General features: G+C 39.2%; 1 protein-coding gene across 6 annotated transcripts in view; it reads right to left on the bottom strand.

Annotated features, from left to right (window-relative positions):
- Nucleotides 1-24,609, bottom strand: part of DGKA (diacylglycerol kinase alpha) — a 281,663-nt gene that overhangs the window by 4,435 nt on the left and 252,619 nt on the right. For all 6 annotated transcript variants that reach the window (XM_033937010.1, XM_033937009.1, XM_033937011.1 and 3 more), the window contains 4 exons: nt 23,043-23,203; nt 20,006-20,070; nt 18,595-18,685; nt 29-221 (listed from right to left, as the gene is read on the bottom strand). In XM_033937010.1, the coding sequence (XP_033792901.1) occupies nt 29-221; nt 18,595-18,685; nt 20,006-20,070; nt 23,043-23,203 (510 nt within the window). The remainder of the gene's footprint in view (nt 1-28; nt 222-18,594; nt 18,686-20,005; nt 20,071-23,042; nt 23,204-24,609) is intronic.

Here is a 24,609-nt window from a genome sequence, read left to right on the forward strand (position 1 = left end):
ACTCACATCAATCCATGACTGTTCTCACCTTGAACGCATGACTTGAGAGTCTCGGGATTGGTGATCACTTCAGGCAGACACTGGTGGGTGGGTTTCCGTGCCTCCCCTAGAGATTTCTTTGTCTCTCCCCAGAGATTAGAACCACCATGCATGCTGGGAATGTTCAGGACGGCAATGCCTTCCAATGACAAGCTACTGAGATCCAGGGGAATCCCGCAGCACTGAGAGCAGAAGAAGAAGATAACAGAATGAGGCTATACTCCTAAACCAAACTCTTTCCTCGTTGTTCTCATGACTTTATTTATTTAACAAATTTTTCAACCGCCTATTACTAGGCGGCTTACAAATAACATTCATAAAATAACTAAAAACATGCAAAAAACAAAATCTACACATTCAATAAACATTTCAAATCATTCAGTAAGAACAATTTATTCACAGCACTCTATTATATAGCAATCCAGAACCAGAGTGAACAAGAATCGTCATTCATTACAATGCTTCTACAAAGAGTATAGTCTTAAGCATTTTCTTCAACTTTTGAATATCAGCGAGAGCTCTTTGGGGTCCAGTAAACTTGCTCCACAGAGTTACTCCTATGATGGAAAAAGCAGAAGCTCTCGTATTCTCATAGTGCACTTTTGAGAAGTCCATCACCGACAGTTGCATTGCACCCGCGGACCTCAACGTTCTAAGTGGTCGGTAAATTGTCATAACCTGCGACAAATACCAGGGAATCCCATAATAGATGACTTTGAACACAAGCACAAGTGTCTTAAAAATAATTCTTTTTCGCCCAGCAGCTCTCTCCTGCATCCTTAAGATCCTAGTTCAAACTGAACCCACTTTAAATGAGCTTTGCGACTTCTGTACAGGGACAGACTGACCACTGGGACAATATGGCAGTGCCTTAGGGGGCTCACTCTCCCCTAGGGTCCATCTAGTTTAATCATTTTGGATAGGGGATTAGGGGCCCATGATCCTTGGCGCCTGGAGGTCCAGATCCTTGACAGTCTGCCCTTGCTTATGTATCATAAAATAAGCCCGCTCTGCCGCACCTCAGGCTACAGAGCATTTAGAAAATCTTTGGGTTCTCTTGGGGAAAGTGCCACGGCCCATCTCGATCCTATACCGGTATTTTAGAGGGCGGGATAGAATTACATATCCTTTTCACCAGCAGTGGGAAGCCGATTTGCATTATGTATTTACAGGAAAAGAGTGGACACAGATTTGTCTAGACTTGAGGTTCAGAAAGCATCTCACTGTATACTTGTGCAGGAAAATGCCTATAAAATCTTCATGTGCTGATACCTTACCCCATAGCGTCTGAGTACTATGTACCCTCAGGTACTTAAATGCGTGTTGGAGATGTGGAAAGAGTGCGGGATCCTTTTTTCACATATGGTGGGAATATAATGCTATAAAATTATTTTGGTTACATGCCACTTCTGCTTTAACTCACTGGGTTCAGGACCCCGTGCAATTTTGGCCACAAAGTTGTCTCCTGGGAGTTCATAATATCAGGAGTTCTCCCTGGCAAACTAAATTGATTTGTATGGGCTTGGCAGCTGCCAAATGCCTTATTGCGAGGCACTGGAAAAGTAAAGCGGCACCAACAGGGGCGGAATGGAATCTGAAGCTCTGTCAGATGGCACAGATGGAATGTCTGGCTGCTACACATTCTGGACATTTTGAACAACAACAATGGACTTGGTGGAAGACTTTTTTCTCTTCTCTGTATTTAGTTTAGTGGTGGGGGTGGGGGTTGTGGTGGTACAGGGGCACTCTGCAGAAACAAGAGGGTGCCCGCTGAAGAGGAGTTCTCATGGTGTTGAGGGAAAGGGGGGATTTGGGGGTAATAATATTGTACTGGACGATCATTTTTTTTAATGAGGTGGGGTTGTATTGGATGGCACTGGGGGCATGGAGAGTTATTTTGGGTATCTTTTCGTTTATGCCTCTTTGTTGTACTGTTTCTTGCCTCAGTGCTTGATGTTATATTCTTGTATTAAAATTTTGAATAAAAATTTATTAAGAATAAAAAATAATCCTTAAATGCAGAGAAAGCCTTTGATCGAGTAGAATGGACTTTCATGTAACAGGCTATGGAATGGTTTGGAATAGGTTCAGGATTTATACAAATGATTCAAACCTTGTATAGTTCCCCTGCTGCTAGATTATATATTAATAATAACTTTTCAGATCGCTTTAATTTACAGAGGGGGGTTAGATGAGGTTGTCCCTTGTCTCCTTTGCTTTTTTTTTTTTTAAATTTTTATTTATAAATTTTCCATTCTTACAATGTTTGAATCATAAAAAATATTATTAATTATTACATATCTAGAATATTATCATTAATACTTCATAGTATTTAAAATATAATATGATAAAGATTATACAATAACATAAAAATATAAATCCCTCCCCCTTTTTATATAATATGTTTCCATTAATTATTCAAATCCCACCCCAATCATATATAATTTTTATCATTGTGCTAAGAAAACTAATCATTAGAATAATTTGTCAATGGTTGCCAAATTTTCTTGAAATTAAGAAGATTCCCTTGTTGTAACGCTAATATTTTTTCCATTTTATAAATATGACAGACAGAATTCCACCAGAACGTATAATTTAATTTGGTATAATCTTTCCAATTTTGAGTAATTTGTTGCATGGCGACTCCTGTTAGTATTAGTAATAGCTTATTATTATTTGCTGATATCGGACTCTTAGTTCTCATTGCAGTGCCAAATAATATGGTGTCATATGAGAGTCCTACATAATTCTCTAGTAACTTATTAATTTGGGGCCAAATTGAATTCCAAAATGCGTTTACACAGGGACAGAAAAAGATTAAATGATCTAACGTCCCTATTTCCAATTTACAATGCCAGCATCTATTAGATCTAGTACTATCTATTTTTTGCAGGCGCGTTGGGGTCCAGAACACTCTATGTAATAAGAACAACCATGTTTGATTCATAGATGCTGACTTTGTAGATCTTAATCTCCAGGACCAAAATCGTGGCCATTGAGACTCAGAAATTGTCTGACCAATCTCAATACTCCAAATATCCCTAAGACCTGTTTTCTTTTTTTTATTTAAAAATCCGTATATCAATTTGTACCATTTTGCGGCTTGGTGACCCAAAAAATCCGCCTGGAAACATAGAACCTGTAGACTATATTGATTATTTAGATTTTTCCATTCAGGGAACCCTACCTGAATGGCCTGCTTCAATTGCATCCATTTAAAATATTGTGTTTTATTTAATCCAAATTTATTTTGCAATTGTGAAAAACTAAGCAGTGATCCTTCTGATATGACATCATTCAATGTTCGTATTCCTGCATTTATCCATTGTTTCCAGACGATTTTAAATCCGCCAATTCTGATCCTGGAGTTTATCCATATTGATTGATTTAGAGATTTAGCAATAGGTTCTGGTGACAGATTACTGATGTATCTCAATGTTTTCCAAGTGTCAAATAAAATTCTGTGGTCTTTGTATCTTTTAGGCATTGTTATAGTTATTAACTGTTCTGGATATAAAGGGAACAGGAGCCGCCATTCTAAATACAGCCAATCTGGTACATTTTCTAAAAGGTCTGGGAGGATCCAATACATACCCTGTCTTAAAATATAGGCTTGATGATACCTATAAAAATTTGGAAAATTTACCCCCCCTTCCATAATTGGTCTTTGTAATGATACTAAAGCGATTCTTGGTCTTTTCCCACACCAAACAAATTTTGTAAGAACATTGTTAAGTTTTTTATAAAATGACCCCTGAAAAAATATTGGAATCATACTCATTTGGTAACAAACCACAGGCAATATCATCATTTTAATTGTTTGAATTCTTCCCCACCAAGAAAGATGCAGTGGATTCCATTGCTCACACATTTCTGTTATTTTTTTCAATAAAAGTTTTTCATTCTCTTTGATTGTATCTTCAATTGTATTTTTGATCATAATTCCTAAGTATTTTATTCCATCCTCTTTCCAAATAAATGAATATGGGTCAAATAATCCTTTGGTACAATGAACATTTATTGGGAGAATTTCAGATTTGTTCCAATTAATTTTATATCCAGAAAAAGTACCATATTTTTCTATTAAATTAAGTATACATGGAATAGTAGTTTCCGGTTCTCTTAAATATAATAATATATCATCTGCATATGCAGATAATTTAAATTCAAAACTGGTAAATGATATTCCCTTTATCCCCTTAGTTTTGTTTATTGCAATTAATAAAGGTTCTAGGACAATATCAAAAAGTAAAGGAGACAAAGGGCATCCTTGTCTAACTCCCCTATGCAAGTTAAATCTATTTGATAAATTATTGTTAATATATAATCTTGCTCCAGGAGAGCTATACAATGTCTGAATCATTTTAATAAAACCGGATCCTATACCAAACCATTGTAAAGCTTGGTATATAAAATTCCATTCCACTCTATCAAAGGCTTTTTCTGCATCTAAAGATATTAAAAAAGCTGGATCATTTATATTTTTTGCTAAATTTAATGAGTGGAATGCTAATCTAGTATTATTTGATGAATGTCTTTTAGCAATAAATCCTGTTTGATGTACATCAATAATGAAAGGAAGAGCTTTTGCCAATCTTAATGCTAATACTTTAGCCATTAATTTGTTATCCACATTCAATAATGAAATAGGCCTGTAATTTGATACCAGAGTAGGATCTTTGTTTGGTTTTGGTAAGACTATAATTATCGATTCTGCCATAGTACCAGAAATATTTTCATTCTTTATTTGATATTGATACAAATTTAACAGATGTGGTAATATGATATTTTGGAAATATTTATAAAATTCAACAGTATACCCATCTCCACCTGGAGCGGATCCAACTCTAAGAGACTTCAATGCTGTTTCTAACTCTTTTAAAGATATAGGTTCTTCTAAACTTCCTTTTATATGATCTGGAATATTTGGTCCAATATATGAATTTAAAAAAGTTAATCCATCTTGTTCTTTATTTTTATAATAATTGGAAGTATATAATTCTTTATAAAAATCAAGAAATTGTGTTATAATATCTTTTGTGTTGGTATGTGTGTTACCTTGTGTATCTTTGATTGCAATAATCTTAGATTTTCTTTTCTTTACTTTAAGAAAATTTGCTAATAATTTCCCCGCTTTATTTGAATTTCCATAATATTGTACTTGTTTATTGAAAATGTCTTTCCTCACAATTTGAGAAGAAATCTCATTATATTTAACTTTTAATTTTAATATTTCTTGTAATGTATTATTTTCCCATTTCTCAATTAATTTATTTTCTAATAATTTAATTTGTTTTCCTATTTCAAGAAATTGTTTTTTTTTTTGTTTATTAATAAATGTTGAGTATGAAATAATATTTCCTCTCATAGTTGCTTTAAAAGCGTCCCATAAGATCTCAGCATTAATAGTATCTGATTCATTAAATTGAAAGAATTCTTGCATTTTTATTTTAAAATCTTCAAGAAATTTTGAATCCGCTAGTAAATCATTATTAAATCTCCATATTGAATCAAAGTTTTCAACATCATAATTTTGAAGATTAATCCACACACCAGCATGATCTGAAATTATAATGGGATCAATTATTGCTTTTAGTACACGCTGCGCTATATTATTAGAAACAAATATATAATCAATTCGTGAAAAAGATTTATGGACCTGAGAACAAAAAGAAAATTCCTGTTCATTAAAATGAAGAATTCGCCATATATCTACTAAATCACAAGATAGTATCAAATTATCTAAGCCTAATGATTTCATAACTTTACTTGGTTTTTTATCCAAAATCGGATCCATTACAGCATTGAAATCCCCTGCTACTATTAAATTAGATGTAGCCAGTGGTAAAAGTAATTGTTGAATTTGTTTAAAAAACTCCATTTGATTCGTATTAGGAGCATATAAATTGAATAAATTCAGGGTTGTATTTCCCAGAACCATTTCGATATGTACCCATCTACCTAAGGGATCATAATTAATTAATTTAAAATCTGCATTACATTTTTTGTTTATTAGAACAGCCACTCCAGCTTTTTTCTTTAAAGCCGGTGCAAATAAACATTTAGAAATCCATCCTCCAGATAATTTTTTTGATTCAATTTCCGAAAGATGGGTCTCTTGAATGAAGTAAATGTCCGCATTTTGATTTTTAAGGAACGATAATAATTTCTTCTTCTTAATAGGATGATTTAAACCATTGACATTCAGCGAATACATTTTTATATCCATCTAATTAATAATTATGTTTTAACCAATATTCTATGATAATTTACAAGATTAGTTCCTAGCACATTCAATAAAAATTTATCTCCTATCCCACCCATTATTTTCCCTCCCCCCCCACCCATTATCATATTCTGATTTGGAACACGCATTGGTCATGCAAAACCTAAAACTCCATCCCCAGGCAACTAATAATTCATTATATTATTTAAAAACATATTTCTAAATTCAATACATTCTTTATACTTCCACCCTTATATAATTGAAAATTATATCCATTTAATCTATAAAATTTTATAAATTTACTGAGAATTATATATATTTGATTCATAAAATTAAATTCAATATCATGCATACATGTAATATAATATTCTTATTAAATAAACATATTACAAATATAGCTCTTATTCTTTATATATCTGTTATTCATCATGTAAATTAAATATATCCATTTTTATAAAAATATTAATATTAATAATAATGCATTTCAATCATTTTCTTAGATCATCTTCATTATAAATTAATTAGAATGAATAATTGAATAAAATATACATTTTATATCAATAAATAAGTTTTATAATAAATTCCTATTTTATTAATTATCTACCAATCAATTACTTAATTCCTTATTTTTCCATAATCAGTTAATATGACTGAATAATTGAATTAAATAAAAATTTTATAATAGACACCTATTTTATTAATTAATCCCTTCAATAATCAAATTATTTTCTTGTATATATTTCATAAAATTATAATCTTCTTACATAGAATTAAAATATTGTTTTTATAATAAATTAATATATTTCATTTTTAAGTCTTATTCTCAATATAACAATAACAAATTTTCCTTTCAATATTTTTAATGATAAATTCATTGTAAAACATTTCATTATTCATTAATCATAATAAGTTAATATGCTTATATAATTGAATAATTTTCTATTTTGATTAAAATATGTATTTTATATAAATATTTTAGTTTTATAATTTATTTATTTATATGATATTGTATTGGAACCCTTGTTGCTAGCTATTCAACAAGTGAAGGAGATCCCGGGTATTCCTTATTCAGAACGTGAATATAAAGTCTCTGCTTATGCAGATGATATACTGCTTCATTTGAGAAATCCTGAAACAACCATTCCATGTTTACTTGAATTGATAGAGAAATTGGGAAAATTTTCAGGATATAAGATAAATTGGAGCAAATCAGAAATTCTCCCACTTAATGTGCATTGTACAAAAGGTTTATTTGACTCGTTTCCCTTTATGTGGAAAGAAGATGGAATAAAGTATTTAGGCATTTGGATAAAAACTACGCTGGAAGAAACAATGTTCAGCAGAAACTTGTCTAACTTTGTCTTGAATCCTTGGAGGGTGTTTTCCCCTATAACAGCCTCTGGAAGAGCGTTCCAGCTTTCTACCACTCTCTGTGTGAAGAAGAACTTCCTTACGTTTGTACGGAATCTATCCCCTTTCAACTTTAGAGAGTGCCCTCTTGTTCTTCCTACCTTGGAGAGGGTGAACAACCTGTCCTTATCTACTAAGTCTATCCCCTTCAGTACCTTGAATGTTTCGATCATGTCCCCTCTCAATCTCCTCTGTTCGAGAGAGAAGAGACCCAGCTCCTCCAGCCCCTTAACCATCTTAGTCGCTCTTCTCTGGACCCTTTCGAGTAGTAACATAGAAACATAGAAATAGACGGCAGATAAGGGCCCACGGCCCATCTAGTCTGCCCACCTTAATGTCCCTCCCCTACCTTTGCCCTGTGAATAGATCCCATGTGCCGATCCCATTTGGCCTTAAAATCAGGCACGCTGCTGGCCTCAATCACCTGTAGTGGAAGACTATTCCAGTGATCAACCACTCTTTCAGTGAAAAAGAATTTCCTGGTGTCACCTCGTAGTTTCCCGCCCCTGATTTTCAACGGATGCCCCCTTGTTGTCGTGGGACCCTTGAAAAAGAAGATATCTTCCTCCGCCTCGATGCGGCCCGTAAGATACTTGAACGTCTCGATCATGTCTCCCCTCTCTCTGCACTCCTCGAGCGAGTATAGCTGCAATTTGTCAAGCCGTTTTTCGTATGGTAGATCCTTGAGTCCCGAGACCATCCGGGTGGCCATTCTTTGCACCGACTCCAGTCTCAGCACATCCTTGCGATAATGCGGCCTCCAGAATTGCACATAATATTCCAGGTGGGGCCTCACCATGGATCTATACAATGGCATAATGACTTCCGCCTTACGACTGACGAAACCCCTTCGTATGCAGCCCATGATTTGTCTTGCCTTAGACGAAGCCTGCTCCACTTGATTGGCAGACTTCATGTCCTCACTGACGATTACCCCCAAGTCTCGTTCTGCTACCGTTTTTGCTAGGATCTCGCCATTAAGGGTATAAGACTTGCATGGATTCTGGCTGCCCAGGTGCATAACTTTGCATTTTTTGGCATTGAAGTTGAGTTGCCATGTCCTAGACCATCGCTCCAGTAGGAGTAGGTCCTGCATCATGTTGTCGGGCATTGAATCTTCGTTTGTTGTGCATTTGCCCACTACATTACTCAGTTTGGCGTCATCGGCGAATAATGTTATTTTACCTCGAAGCCCTTCTGCCAAGTCTCTTATAAAGATGTTGAATAGGATTGGGCCCAAGACTGAGCCCTGTGGTACTCCACTAATCACCTCCATCATTTCGGAGGGGGTGCCGTTCACCACCACCCTTTGGAGCCTACCTCCAAGCCAGCTCCCAAACCATTTCGTCAATGTGTTACCTAATCCTATAGAACTCATCTTGCTCAGTAACCTGCGGTGTGGTACGCTATCGAATGCTTTGCTAAAGTCCAGGTACACGATGTCCAGGGACTCCCCAATATCCAGCTTCCCTGTCACCCAGTCAAAGAAGCTGATCAGGTTGGATTGGCAGGATCTCCCCTTAGTAAATCCATGTTGTCAGGGATCTCGTAGATTCTCCTCATCCAGGATCTTATCTAATTGGTGTTTGATTAGAGTTTCCATTAGTTTGCTCACTATCGATGTTAGACTCACTGGTCTGTAGTTTGCTGTCTCCATCTTTGAGCCTTTCTTGTGGAGTGGAATGACGTTAGCCGTCCTCCAGTCCAACGGGATGCTGCCTGTACTAAGGGAGAGGTTGAAGAGCGCGGACAGTGGCTCCGCCAAGACATCACTCAGCTCCCTAAGCACCCTGGGGTGCAGGTTGTCCGGCCCCGTTGCTTTGTTAACCTTGAGCTTTGACAGCTCACCGTAGACACTGCTGGGCGTAAACTCAAAGTTACTAAACGGGTCAACTGAGCCAACCCTTGTCTGTAGCTGAGGGCCGAGCCCTGGCGCTTCTTGGGTGAAGACTGAGCAGAAGTATTCATTTAATAGTTGGGCTTTTTCCGAATCCTTTTCCACATAGTCTCCGTCTGGTTTCCTAAGACGTACAATCCCGCCTGAGTTTTTTCTTCTATCACTGATATACCTGAAGAAGGATTTATCTCCCTTCTGGATGTTCTTTGCTAGAGACTCCTCCATGAGGAATTTAGCCTCCCTGACTGCTGTTTTGACGGCTTTTGATTTGGTCAGGTAGTCTGCTCTAGAGTCCTGCTTCCCTGATTGTTTGTAAGAGATGAATGCTTTTTTCTTCTCCTTGATCAGGTCTGAGATCTCCGCAGTAAACCACTGTGGCTTATTGTTCCTTCGCCATTTCCTTACTGATTTTACATAGCGGTTTGTTGCTTTCAAAGTCGACCACATGTCTTCCACGTTATCGGTTTCTTCTTGGCTTTGTAGCGCCTGGTGAACGAAGTCTCCCATTTCTTTGAAATTTGTGTCCTTGAATTTGAGGACTTTGGTTAGTGTAGTAGATTTAGTGAAACCGTTCCTGATATTGAACCATACCATGTTGTGGTCACTGGAGGCCAATGTGTCGCCCACCGAGACCTCTGTGACACTTTCTCCATTGGTAAGTATCAGGTCCAGTATTGCCTGATCCCTTGTCGGTTCCAACACCAGTTGCCTGAGGCTTGCTCCTTTCATAGCGTTTAATAGCCTCCTGCTGCTGCCGGAAGCAGAGGTAAGTGTAACCCAATCCACATCAGGCATGTTGAAGTCACCTAGCAATACTGTGTCCCCACGCAAGGTGATATTTTCTATATCTTCGATTATTTCCATATCCAGGTCATCCTGTTGTCTTGGGGGTCTGTAAATTACGCCAAGATACAAGCCAAATTAACCCAAAGGGATTCCCCAGTATACTGGACATCTGAGATTCTCGTGACCTTAATGTCATCTTTAGTATATAATGCTACACCCCCTCCCATCCTACCCTCTCTGTCCCGGGGAAGCAAGTTGTAACCCGGTATGACCATGTCCCACCCGTGGGAGTCTGTGAGCCAGGTTTCGGATATCGCCACCACATCCAGGTCGGCATTCCTTATTTCTGTTTCCAATTCCAGGATCTTGTTTCCTAAATTGTGTGCGTTGACGTACATAGCCCTCCATGTTATATTTTTGTTACGTCTCAGTGGGGATATTCCTACTTGAGCTATTTGAACACCTTTAACATTGTTTGTGTTATTTGTGCTTTCCTGAGGCTCAGAACCACAATGTGTACTCCCCATATACCCAGAACTACAGTGTGTACTCCCCCTAGACCCGGAATTACAATGTGACCCATAAATATGATGTAACCCTATTCCCGACTCAAAAGTGTGTGCACTCACCCCTGACCCAGAATTTCGGTGACTACTTTCCTCAGCCTCAAAAATGTATTGGCATTTTAGTTCGCCTGGTATGTTGTTTGTGCCTGTACCCTCCCCCGACTTACCTAGTTTAAAGCCCTGTGGAGTAGGCGGGCTAGGCAGTGTCCAAGGACATTCTTCCCTCTTCTGGTTAGGTGTAGCCCGTCGTGTCCCTGTAGTCCTTGCAATGCTTCTCCATGGTGCAGAAACCCGAAGTTCATCTCCTTGCACCATCCTCGCAGCCAGTCGTTCGCCCTCTGTATTCGATCCGTGTCCTTCTTCATGTACGGCGACCAGTGCTGGACGCAGTACTCCAGGTAAGGGCGTACCATGGCCCGGTACAGCGGCATGATAACCTTCTCTGATCTGTTCATGATCCCCTTCTTTATCATTCCTAGCATTCTGTTTGCCCTTTTTGCTGCCGCCGCACATTGTGTGGACGGCTTCATCGACTTGTCGATCAGAACTCCCAAGTCCCTTTCCTGGGAGGTCTCTCCAAGTACCGCCCCGGACATCCTGTATTCATGCATGAGATTTTTGTTACCGACATGCATTACTTTACACTTATCCACGTTGAACCTCATCTGCCATGTCGATGCCCATTCCTCGAGCTTGATTATGTCACGTTGCAGATCTTTGCAATCCCCCTGCGTCTTTACTACTCTGAATAACTTCGTATCATCCGCAAATTTAATCACCTCGCTCGTTGTACCTATGTCCAGATCATTTATAAAGATGTTAAAGAGCGCGGGTCCAAGCACCGAGCCCTGCAGCACCCCACTGGTGACGCTCTTCCAGTCCAAGTATTGTCCATTTACCCCCACTCTCTGTTTCCTATGCTCCAGCCAGTTTTTAATCCACGTGAGTATTTCACCCTCAATTCCATGGCTTGCAATTTTCCGAAGTAGTCGTTTATGTGGAACCTTGTCGAATGCCTTCTGAAAATCCAGATATACAATGTCGACTGGATCGCCCTTGTCTATCTGTCTGTTTACTCCCTCAAAGAAGTGCAGCAAGTTCGTCAAACATGATCTGTCTTTGCTAAAACCGTGCTGACTGGTCCTCATCAGCCTGTGTCCATCAAGGTGATCAATGATGTCCTTTATCAGTGACTCTACCATCTTTTCCGGTACCGAGGTCAGACTCACCGGTCTGTAGTTCCCCGGATCTCCCCTCGAACCTTTCTTGAAGATCAGTGTAACATTCGCCACCTTCCAGTCTTCCGGAATCTTTCCCGATTTGATCGACAGATTGGCTATTAGTTGAAGCAGTTCAGCTATGGTCACTTTCAGTTCCTTGATGACCCTCAGATGGATGCCATCTGGTCCCGGGGATTTATCGCTCTTAAGCCTATCAATCTGCCTACATACCTCCTCTAGACTGACCGGCTTAACTCCAAGATTCAAATTGGTGGATTTAAGATCATCTGGAATCAATGGGTAATGGCAGGTATACTTTAGAGGATATTATATCTAATGGTAAGCTGCATGACTTTTCACAGTTGTAACATAAATTTGGTCTTAATAAATCAGAGTTTTAGATAATTGCAACTGAAGCAGGCCATTCAGGCGGGGTTCCCCGAATGGAAAAATCTTAATAATCAATATAGCGGCAATTCCAGCGACTTTAATCTTAACGGTGGCTCTTCAGCCAGATAAAGCATGGATTTTGAGACTATTCTTCTAAAATAGGCAAAAAGAATTTCATGGATTTAAAATTCAGATGTTTCCCAACCTCTCATGTGAGACGCAGTAGCGCCAACGTGAATTTCTTCTTTTGAAGCCAGGTGTTTTAGCTTTAGGGGCTACATTTTACTTAAGGCTCCCTTGCAAGTGTATAGTGCATCACCGTGAAATTAAGTATGTTTTCTTTGAACCCTTTGTTAACTAATTTCTTGGCATTATCTCGTTTGAAGAAGAACATCATTAGCTCTTTAGATCAATTTAGGCATTAGCTCTCAGCCCTACAGTTTTATATCCTTGACTATTTTCTTATTTTCTCGCATTTTTTTTTTTTTTTTTTTTTTTTTTTATTTATCATTTTATTATTACATCCCATACAAAGATGTTAAAGGAAATACAAAAATTATATATCTTTCTTAGTTAGAAAAACTAAGAAACAAAAAATGAACAATGAAAACAGTCATCAAATACAGTCCACAATTAGAGGAGAAGAGACAAAATTAAATAAAGCCCCTCGGGAAAGGGGAACATATACCCAAGAAAATCACAAATTAGGAAATAGAGCAGGTAAGATGTTATCCTATCCATTAATTAATACCGCATTAATAACCTGTTTCATTCGGACTGTTTAGAGATTTCTTTACCCTCCAGGAAAAAACCTAATTGGGCAGGTTCAAAGAAAATATATCTACTCCCTTGATAGGAGATAAAACATTTACAGGGAAATCTTAACTGGAACACTGCCCCCAAGGCAATCACCTTTGATCGATAATTCAAAAATTCTTTCCTCCTAGATTGTGTCCATTTAGAGACATCCGGAAATATATATATCCTTTCACCTAAATAGGTGACCTGTTTCAAATTAAAATACAATTTCAACAACATTTCTTTATCTTGTAAAAATACCAAAGAGACTAATAATGTTGCCCGCCCCTGAATTTCAATATCAGATGATTGCAAAATGGCTGAAACATCCAATTGTGTTTTTTCAGCTTCCACTACTTTTTCCTTTTGCATTTGTTTTAAATAGTAGATTCTTTGTGTCGGAGGAAGACTTACTTCTGGAATATTTAATACAGTCAACATGAAATTCTTAAACAGTTCTTGAGGCGGCATAAACTTAGCAACCGGAAAGTTAAGGATTCTCAAATTCAAATTTTTTTGTTGGTTTTCTAAGTTTTCAATCTTCCTCAAGATCATCATTTTGTCTGACATTTGTTTAGTAAGCAAATTCTTAGTCTCAGTTGTTACTTTTTCTAAATTTTTAAGATCCACTTGATGTTGTTGAATAGAAGTCTCTAAAGAACTTATCCTAGTGGTAGAATTCATGGAAATAGCAACAAAATTAGTGCATACCAGGTGTAGATTCTCTATTGCAGTCCAGATGGATTCCAGTGTTACTGCCTGTGGTCTCACCAACGGCTTGAGGGAGGTAATAGCAGCCAGATTTTCTGTAGCTTCTGCCCCAAGAGAAAAACTCTGGGCTCCTTCAACCTCACCACCGTTCGCTGCCAAAGGCTCCTCACTCCCTGAACGCTGCACCTCCAACACTGAGGTCAGTGTAGTTGTAACCACTTCCGGGTTAATCGCGGCAAACGAACATGCCTCTCTCCTTACACCGGGAGAGCCCTCTTGCATGCTCTGCTCCGCCGACGTTTCCCCAGGTTTGGGAGGGGTATGCGGTCCTCGCGGGCTCAGCGAGAGAGACATCTCGCTGTCCAGGCTATGAGCTTCCCGGCTCATAGCAACAGCAGAAACGCCCGACATGGAAGGTAAGACTGTAAAGTCAGTAATTACAGTCTGTCTCGGCGTCGAGGATCCAGAGGTAGGTGGAGGGACACCCCTCTGTTTCCCCCTTCTCTTCGGCATGGAGATGAGTTCGCAGAAAGATTTTTAACCAAAAATTAAGCCTTAGAGATGGGAGTGCTCCTCTTAGCGTCCTGCTCCAAACGCCATCTTGTCTCCTCTCCCGCCTTATTTTCTCGCATTTTGTTAATCTTGGATCCTATTGTAGGACTTGAGTAAAGTTAACATATATTTTTTCTCTTCTCTGATGTTGTAATGTCTACTTGATGGAATTTGTTCTCATGTTTAACTTCTTTCTGTACAAGTTAATATGCTTGATATAAGTTTGAAAATGATAAATAAATTTAAAAAAAAAAAATAAAAAAAATAAAAAATAAAAAAAATAAAAAATCAATAAATCAATACAGTTTGGAATTCTTATGCTTTCAGGTGGACTTCTTGGGACACCAGGCCACACAGTGGTATAAATTGATATCTGGATTTATGAGTAAAAAACCCAAAAAAACTGGTCTTCGGGACATTTGGAGTATTGAGATTAAGCATCAAATTACTGCATCTCAATGGCCACGAATTTGGTCTTGGAGGATGAGATGTACAGTATCTGCATCTATGAGACAAACTTGTTTTTTTCTGTTACATAGAGCATTTTTGACCCCTGTTCGTTTACAAAAATTAGATCGCTCTAAGTCTAATAGATGTTGGCATTGTCATCTCCAAACTGGGACTTTAGATCATCTATTATTCTATTGTCCATTTATTTTGGCTTTTTGGAAATCAATATGGGGCCAAATAAATAGGTTATTAGAAAATCCGGTGGCTTTAACATATGATATTATTTTATTTAGCATGTCAATGAGAGTGAAGAGTCAGATTTATTAAAAAAACAATAAGCTTTTACTTATTATGACAGGAGTTGCCATTCAACAGATTACATTTAATTGGAAAAATTGAAGCAGATTAAATTACAGTTTTAGGTGGAATTCTTTATGTCATCTATATAAAATGGAAAGAACATTAGCCACACAGAAAGGATATTTTAGTAAATTTTGAGATGTTTGGGGACCATTAACAGATTATTGTAATGAGTAGTTAACATTTTCCCTTAATAATACAATTGAAATGATGGGATAGGGATGGGGGGTTTCTGATTCTTTATTAGATGTTAGGATTAATAGGAAAGATTATATTATATAATATATATGATATGGGAGGGATAGGAGGGAGGGGGTTATAATTTCATTAATTTAAGTTGATTGTAATAGAATATCAAGTGATGTTTTTAAGTTCAAATGTTATTTCTTGATACACTTGTTGTAAGATGAAAAAATGAATAAAGATTTAAAAATAATAAAAAATAATAAGCAGCCCACTCATTCATGTAACAAGCTCTGGCACAAAAGAGACAAAGGCAGTTCACAGATCTAGTCACTGTCTCTCCCGGTAAGAAGCATGGTAAGAAATGGTGCATGAGCACTGGCTACGGGGAAGGATCTCATAGCTACTACAATGGCAGCCTCTGCCACCAGGAGGCACTGTAGGGAGTGATGTAGGTACATCATCTCTGGCAGAGCTCACCACCTCCACAGTTCGAATCTTGCATAGTAGAAACTGCTATAAAGAATGGTGCTGGAGCTTCTAAGGGACTCACAGCTCCTGCAGGCCTAGCCTCACTCAGCAGGAGGTGCTGTAGAGCAGTGGCTCTCAGTCTCAAACCAGTGCTCGGGACACACCCAGCAGGTCAGGTTTTCAGGATATCCACAATGAACGCATGAGATAGATTTGCCTACATAGGTGACAGTGCATGCAAATCTCTCTCATGCATATTTATTTTATTTTAAATGCTGAAGCCTCAAGTGGCTGGGTGTGCCCCAGAGTTGGGTTCAGGTTGGGTTGCTGTAGGGGAGTCTACACTGCCTAGAAGTTTGATTAAGTGGTATAAAACATTTTAAATAAACTTGAAACTTGAAGGACTGCTGAATATAGAGGACTTCACCAGTGGCGTAGCAAGGGTGACCAGCATCCAGGGCAATGGTGCCCCTCTCCAGCCCTCTTCCCCACTCCTCCCTACCATGCATGCGCGTCCATGCCCCTTTCTCATACCTTTTTAACTTTGATGTGAGCAGCAACGAACTTGCTGCCCATGTCCGCTTCAGAGCTCTCTAATGTCACTTCCTCCTGGAAGTGACGCCAGAGAAAGTGCCAAAAACGACGTGGGCCGCAAGCTTGTCGCTGCTCGTGCTGAAGTTAAAAAGGTAAGGTGAAGGGGGAGAAGTGGGAAGGGAGCGCAGAGGAGGAGGGGTGTTGATGCCCCGAGGAAGACCACACCCTGGGTGGTCCCCCCCTCACTTCACCACTAGACTTCACAGCTCCTGTGGTTCTAGCCTCTTACAGTAAGCAGCACTACAGGGAATGGTGAAGGAGTACTGGGTAAGAAAGAGAATTTAACAGCTCTGAATGAAGCACCGAATGTGTGTACTAGAATAACACAACCCACACTTTCCAAGTAATAACTGCTATAGATGCTTATAAAGATACACAAAAAAAACAGTAATCATCAATGGGTTCCCACAGGGGACCAATCTGTACACAATGGCACTTGCTAATGAAATAATAGCTTAATTAATTTGTGAAATGGGGTGTCCTCAGTGTGAAGGATCAGCGAAGGGAGACAATTCTCCAGCGCTTAACACAACAGGGCATGGGGTCAAGAACCCCTACCAGCACACCATCACTGGACACCTCACATGTGCTCAAAACAATTCATAAGTGTTCAAATTAAACAGTGATATTTAAAATTCATAAATCACTCAAGTGCAATTTGTAAAGCAGGAAGTCCCACTGAAAGAACCTCCCAGCCAACTCCTTACAAAAACTCAGCACTTAGCTTGAAAGTTCACTAGTTGGTCAGTAATCAAGCGAGGAAAGCAGTGTTCTTATATAACCTCACAACCAGGACCTGGCTTTTGAGGTTATGTAAGAACACTGCTTTCCTCGCTTGATTACTGACCAACGGATGAACTTTCAAGCTAAATGCTGAGTTTTTGTAAGGAGTTGGCTGGGAGGTTCTTTCAGTGGGACTTCCTGCTTTACAAATTGCACTTGAGTGATTTATGCATTTTAAATATCACTGTTTATTTTTTTTTCCTTATTATTTTTTATTTTCAAATTTTACATAAAGTGTACAAAATACTAAAATACCATTGATGAATACAGAATATCACTTTTATATCTAATACATCATATTTCTAAATATATTTTTCCCCCCTCTCCCTCCCCCCACCCTTCTATTACTTTTCATATATTATTTTTAATTTTCAAATTTTACATAAAGTGTACAAAATATTAAATTACAATTGATAAATACACAATAACATTTTATATCTAATACATCATATTCTAAATATTTTTTTTTATCCCCTCTCCCTCCCCCCACCCTTCTATTACTTTTCATTCATACATTACATATTTTATAACATATTATAACATATTATGTAGAAATTATTTTCATTATTTTCATTATTTTCATTATTCTCTTCTACCTTCTATTACCCTCCAGGTACTTTAGTTAGATTGTGAGCCTTCGGGACAGTAAGGGAATTTTTCAAGTACCTTTCTTATTTCTAATCTTAATGTATATTTTCTGTAAACCGCTTAGAACCTAACGGATGTAGCGGTATATAAGAAATAAATTACATTACATTACATTACATTACATTACATTATCCCCCCTATATGTGCGTCACAAAAAAGATATTTAAAAGAAGAAAAGAAGAAGAGAAATCCTACTATTTATTCATTGCAGTATTTAAATTTGAACACTTATGAATTGTTTTGAACACACGTGGTGTCCAGTGATGGTGTGCGGGTAGGGGTTCTTGACCCGCGCCCCGTTGTGTTAAGCGCTGGAGAATTTTCTCCCTTCGCTGATCTTTCACACTGAGGACACCCCGTTTCACAAATTAATTAAGTTATTATTTAAATAATTGTTCGTTAGCAAGTGCCATTGTGTACAGGTTGGTCCTCTGTGGGAACCCATTGACGATTACTCTTTTTTTGTGTATCACTAGAAAAAAAAACACAAACAAATAAACAATAACTCACCTCAATGTTTATACAATCCTTAAGTTTTTTACACGTGGAAAAAATAGTCTCAGAGGTGGCAAATTCAAAATACCACAATTTGTTCTTCATTCTATATTAAAATAAAATAATTGTTAAATAATTTTGCTTTCACTAAACGAAGCGTTAATAAAAGTGAAAAAACTGAATGTGTTGTTTACGTTTCAGATTTATGCAGCAAGTTCCTCACACACCCAGGTCTATCTACGCACCTCTATTTCTCCCTGTAGCATGAAGGTGGGGCATTCTACTCCTCACTCACACAAGACACCTCAGTTCTGCCCTGCAGCAGCCAGAATTATTCCAGTCCCCCCTTCCACACTCATATACAGTGTGAGAACCATTTACTCCTGGAGGAATTCTACATAAAAAAGCCATATTGGGTTAGACCAATGGTCTATCTAGTCCAGTATCCTGTTTCCACAGTGGCCAATCCAGGTCACTAGTACCTGGCAAAAACCTATATATTAGCAGCATTCCATTCTACCAAACCCAGGGGCAAGCAGTAGCTTCTTCCATGTCTACCCAAATGATAAAGGGGGTGGAACTCCTCTCATATGAAGAAAGGCTAAAAAGGTTAGGGCTCTTCAGCTTGAAAAAGAGACGATTGAGGGGAGATATGATTGAGGCCTACAAAATCATGAGTGGTGTAAAACGGGTAAAAGTGAATCAATTTCTCACTCTTAAAAAGTACAAAGACCAGGAGGCACTCAATGAAATTACATGGAAATACTTTTAAAACAAATAGGAGGAAATACTGTTTCACTAAATGAATAGTTAAGCTCTGTAATTTGTTGCCAGTGTGTGTAGTAACAGTGGTTAGTGTAGCTGGGTTTAAAAAAGGGTTTGGATAGGTCCTTGGAGGGAAAGTCTATAGTCAATAGCAGACTATAGACTTTTCCTCCAAGAACCTGTCCAAACCCTTTTTTAAACACGTCAGGCTGCTTCCTGCTCATCTGATGCCTTGGTCCCTGGCAGCTCCTGTACAGAGGCTTGTGTAACTCAAAGGAACAGTCCAGTCCAAGATGGCAGAGGAACAGGAAGCAGCCCAACATGCTATTGGGCAGCCCTGGAGAATGGGGAGCAGGCTGTCAACAAAAAGGGTGGGCCTCTAAAAGATGGAGTGAGGTATGTGTGTAGGTGTGTGTGTAGGTGTGTAGGTGGGTGTGTGTAGGTGTGTGTGTAGGTGTGTGTGTAGGGGTGTGTGTGTAGGGGTGTGTGTGTGTGTGTGCACGCCATGGGGTGTGGAGTGAGGGTTTTTCATGCCTTGAGGGAAATGTCAGCTATTATAATGGGGGAGTTCTGACAAGAAAATTACAAATGTGCAGAATTTTCAATTTTTTTGCACAGAATTTCCCCTGGAGTAATCACTGACTGCAACCATTGTACTGACCTGCTGTTGAATTTTTCTGGGTACTTTTCCCTCATTATATGGAACCTGTGAGCAATTGATGCATCCTAGGGAGGAAGAGAAAGGACAGAGAAGTCAGACCACACGGAACTGGAGCATCAGAGCTCCAGTGAGGCTTTGCTCTGCTAATCTATCTGCTGCTTCCAGTTTTGTTCTTTCGTTCCTTCACCTCTTTCATATCTCGGATCAGAGGATCCGACGTAACAACAAACGGCATTGGTGACAACCGGCAACCTTGCCTTGTGCCTCATTGAATCGAGAAAGGGGCTTTCTGATTATTGCTAATAAGTAAAGATGCAGAAGGATTTGAGTATAAAGTTCTAATAAGATTCCGAAAATGGCCTGTGAAACCATATCGCTCCAATATGGCAAATAAAAATTCCCAATACACCCTATCGAATGCTTTCTCGGCAGCAAAACTAATCAGGTCGGAGATTTCGTCAACTCTCCATTGGGCTTCCAAAGTAGTCAGGATACGCCTAAGATTTTTTGCTATCATCCTATCCTAGATAAAACTAACATAAGAGTCATGTAAAATTGATGGTAGAACCTGGGACAGTCGGTTTAGCTTCATAATTTATTAAGGAGATTGGCCTATAAGAATATATCTTAGAGAGATCCCTCCATAGTTTAAGCATCTCTGTTTGCTCACATCTTTATTTATTCATGTGAGCAGGCAGAGATGCCCCTTCCACATTAGCATTAAGCATGTCTAAGAGAGGACTCAGACTTGTCCCCGTACCCGCAGTGAGCACTTTTTTCCCCCTACTGTTTTGGCGGGTTACCCATGGCTACCATGGAATTAGGGTGTCTGCGACCTTGATCAAATTGTGTTATCTCCAAGGACAAACAAAAGTTGAGACGGCAAAGAGAACTTGTCTGCAGACATTAACAAGTAATCAATACTGGATTGAGCGGAGCATGCCCTAGCGAGATGAGTAAAGTCTTTCTCTAGGGGGTGCAAGATGTGCCACTTATCTACTAAATCTAATAGACAACAAAAATTGGATAAGCCTCTTGTATGACGGACCCTACTATTGACTCTATTTAAAGCACTCAAACACTCACTTTGATGTGGGTGTTATGCAAAGACCTTTTTCATACTGATGACTTTACCATCCAGTTTATGGCCCCTGATACAGGCATAGTGCTGAAACATGGCCATGTCAGGTCGGTCAATAAAGTCTTGGCCATCTGGACCTGTGGTCATGTCTGCATTCTTTGCCGTCTCAACTTTTGTTTGTCCTTGGAGATAACACAATTTGATCAATGTCGCAGACACCCTAATTCTATAAACTCGAGCACAACAATTTTGTAACTAGCATGCAAACTTGCACAGGAAAGTTATAGAGTAGCGCACCACTTAATTGTTTAAATAGGTACTAATTGGTTTTAACTGCCAATAAAGACCCTTAAATGACATTTAGCTGGTACCAATTTGCAGTTACGTGTACTATACTTAAATGCTATTCTATAAACTTAGTGCCTAAATTCTATAGTGGATGCTTGCTCAGGGGTGTTATGATGGGAGAGGCATGGGCGGGTCAAAGGCCTAACAAACCACAGTAGAGGTCCAAAGTCAAATCACAGTCTTGTGCGGTGGCTTGACACACACGTGTTTCGGCCTGTACGGCCTGCCTCAGGAGCCTTTGTATACCACAACCGCAATTATTTGTGAAAATGAGATAATGGTTGATCACAAACATGATCGTAAAAACACTGAGACACACAGCACATGCCAAGCGAGTAAAGCGCAATGCTAATTAAAATGCTCTTTATATAAGGATGCATGCATTGCGCTTTACTCGCTTGGCATGTGCTGTGTGTCTCAGTATTTTTACGATCATGTTTGTGATCAACCATTATCTCATTTTCACAAATAATTGCGGTTGTGGTTTACAAAGGCTCCTGAGGCAGGCCATAGAGGCCGAAACATGTGCATGTCAAGCCACCGCACTAGACTGATTTGACTAATAAAAACTGCACACCAACTGTTTTGGACCTCCACTGTGTTTGTTGGTTCTAGACTTGTTTGTGGAGGTTTTTCTCCTGGTTCAAGGTTCAAGGGCCTGTCAGGCACTTACACACCAAGGTTATAGGTTATCGTTATTGTCAGTTATGAGCACAACTGAGAGCATTTAGGAGCATTTACACCAGCCTTTGACATAGCTCACACCTAAAGTTAGGTGTTCAAATACTGAAACACTGGCGAAAGGGCTTTGGGTTTTTTTTTTGCTGTTATGTCACTTTATGCACATCACATGTTTAGATTTCGTTAATGATATGTGGATTTAGCCCATTTCCCTTTCTATTGCTATAACAGGGGACTTGTTCACCGATTGTGATGTATTGTTCTATTCTTCTGTATGAAAATTTATAAAATAAAACTTTCAAAAAAACCCCCACAAAAAACAACTTAAACACTAGCATTCTATTAAAGTTTCAGCACCCAACTTTGCTGTTACAGAATACTTGTTCAGCACTCAGTTTTTTAGCATCTAACTTTTGGTGCCCTTTCTTGAATCTACTGAACCCTGGTTCCTCTGGTTATTAACACAATCCTCTCCCGAATGACCACTTCTTTTGGGTTCCAGCTCTATCTTTTTTTACCCCCAAAAATTGTTTATTAAATTTTTAAGCAAAAAGACAACTGGTAACACAACGTAATATGCAATAGTCAAATACAACCATAAGTCATGAAACCTCTCATAGACACGTACAATCTAGCTACAAACAAAAATCACCCCACATAAGAAGGAACCATGAACAATGCTAGAACCCCCCCATACCGGAACAGCCCACCAGCCTAACCAATCAAACTCCCCCATCCAGCTCTATCATAACTAATGTTATTATTACAGTAAGAGAACTCGATGATATTTGCAATTAGTTGTGAAAATACGCGTATGGTGAAAGAAAGGCACAAAACAGTGGAACACAAAGCTTCACACAGTATAATTCTTACACAAAGACCTAGAAGAACTTCAGAAAAACCTGCATGAGAAATCCAGATACCCACCACACCGATGGAGAAGTAGTTATTAATGATTTCATATGGCACTGGGTCTCCCTTCTCAGAGGGGTTCTCAGGGACAACTTCGATGCTCCACCTGTCCATTTGAATGATTGAGCTGTTCTCAATATCCTTCAGGAACCTAACCAGGTTTTCCCCATCATACCCTTGGAGAAGGAAGCATAAGAAGACTTAATCAGTGCATCAAGGGCTGCTTGTTTAAGAGGTAAAGAATGATCCTCCATCCAGAGACCACAGCAGTGGCGTACCTAGCATATGTGACACCCGGGGCCCATCATTTTTTGGCACCCCCCCATCTGTACGAAAAACATGATTTTTAGTAACAAGCCACATGTCACACATGAGTACCTAGGAAAAGGCAGCATCTTACATACTGCAGTGAGCAGTACAACATCAATTCACCCATTGTAAAACTAAACAAGCCAGACTAGTACAGATCAATCCTATACCGTCAATTCTAACAGAAAACCATGTCTTTCGAACACACAGCACACAGAAAACACCTTCACCTAATATGGAATATGTCATCACAAACTAACCCCTCCCCTTTTACAAAACTAGTGTGGATTTTAGCTACGGTGGTAACAGCTCTGACGCTCATAGAATTCTGAGCATCAGAGCTGCTACCACCACGTCTGGTGCTAAAAAACGCTCCACAGTTTTGTAAAAGGGGGGATACAATAGAAATATATAGACGGAGGTTAAATTGAACCAGCAAGAAGCTGCACTCTGCATACAATGCAACACCACAGAAACAGTGACACATGTCTCCTAAAGCAATAAATAAATAGAAAATTTTTGTTCTACCTTGTTTTCTCTGGTTTCTGCTTTCCTCATCTTCTCATTCAATTCCTTCCATCCACTGTCTCTCTTCTCTCTGCGTCTTCCATTTGCTCTGTTACTGTGCCTCTCCCTTTCTCCCCTCCCTTCCAAATTGGCCTGGCACCCATCTTCTTCCCTCTGCTCCCCCCATAGTCTGGCATCTCTATCTTCTTCCCTGCCAGCATCTTCTCCCCACTCTCTCTTCCCCATGTCCTTTCAGCGTCCTCCCCACTCTGTCTTCCCCATGTGCTTTCAGCATCCTTCTCCCTCTGTCTTCCCCATGTGCTGTCAGCGTCCTTCTCCCCCCGTCTTCCTCATGTGCTTTCAGCATCCTTCTCCTCCTCTGTCTTCCCCATGTGCTTTCAGTGTCTTTCTCCCTCTCTGTCTTCCCCATGTGCTTTCAGCATCCTTTTCCCCCCCTCTGTCTTCCCCATGTGCTTTCAGCATCCTTCTCCCCCCTCTGTCTTCCCCATGTGCTTTCAGCATCCTTCTCCCCCACCTCTGTCTTCCCCATATGCTTTCAGCATCCTTCTCCCCCTCTGTCTTCCCCATATGCTTTCAGCATCCTTCTCCCCCATGTGCTTTCAGCGTCCTTCTCCCCCCGTCTTCACCATGTGCTTTCAGCATCCTTCTCCACCTCTGTCTTCCCCATGTGCTTTCAGCGTCCTTCTCCCCCCCCTCTGTCTTCCCCATGTGCTTTCAGCGTCCTTCTCCCCCCTTTGTTTTACCC

The sequence above is a fragment of the Geotrypetes seraphini genome, chromosome 3, assembly GCF_902459505.1.
Source record: "Geotrypetes seraphini chromosome 3, aGeoSer1.1, whole genome shotgun sequence".
NCBI lineage: Eukaryota > Metazoa > Chordata > Amphibia > Gymnophiona > Dermophiidae > Geotrypetes > Geotrypetes seraphini.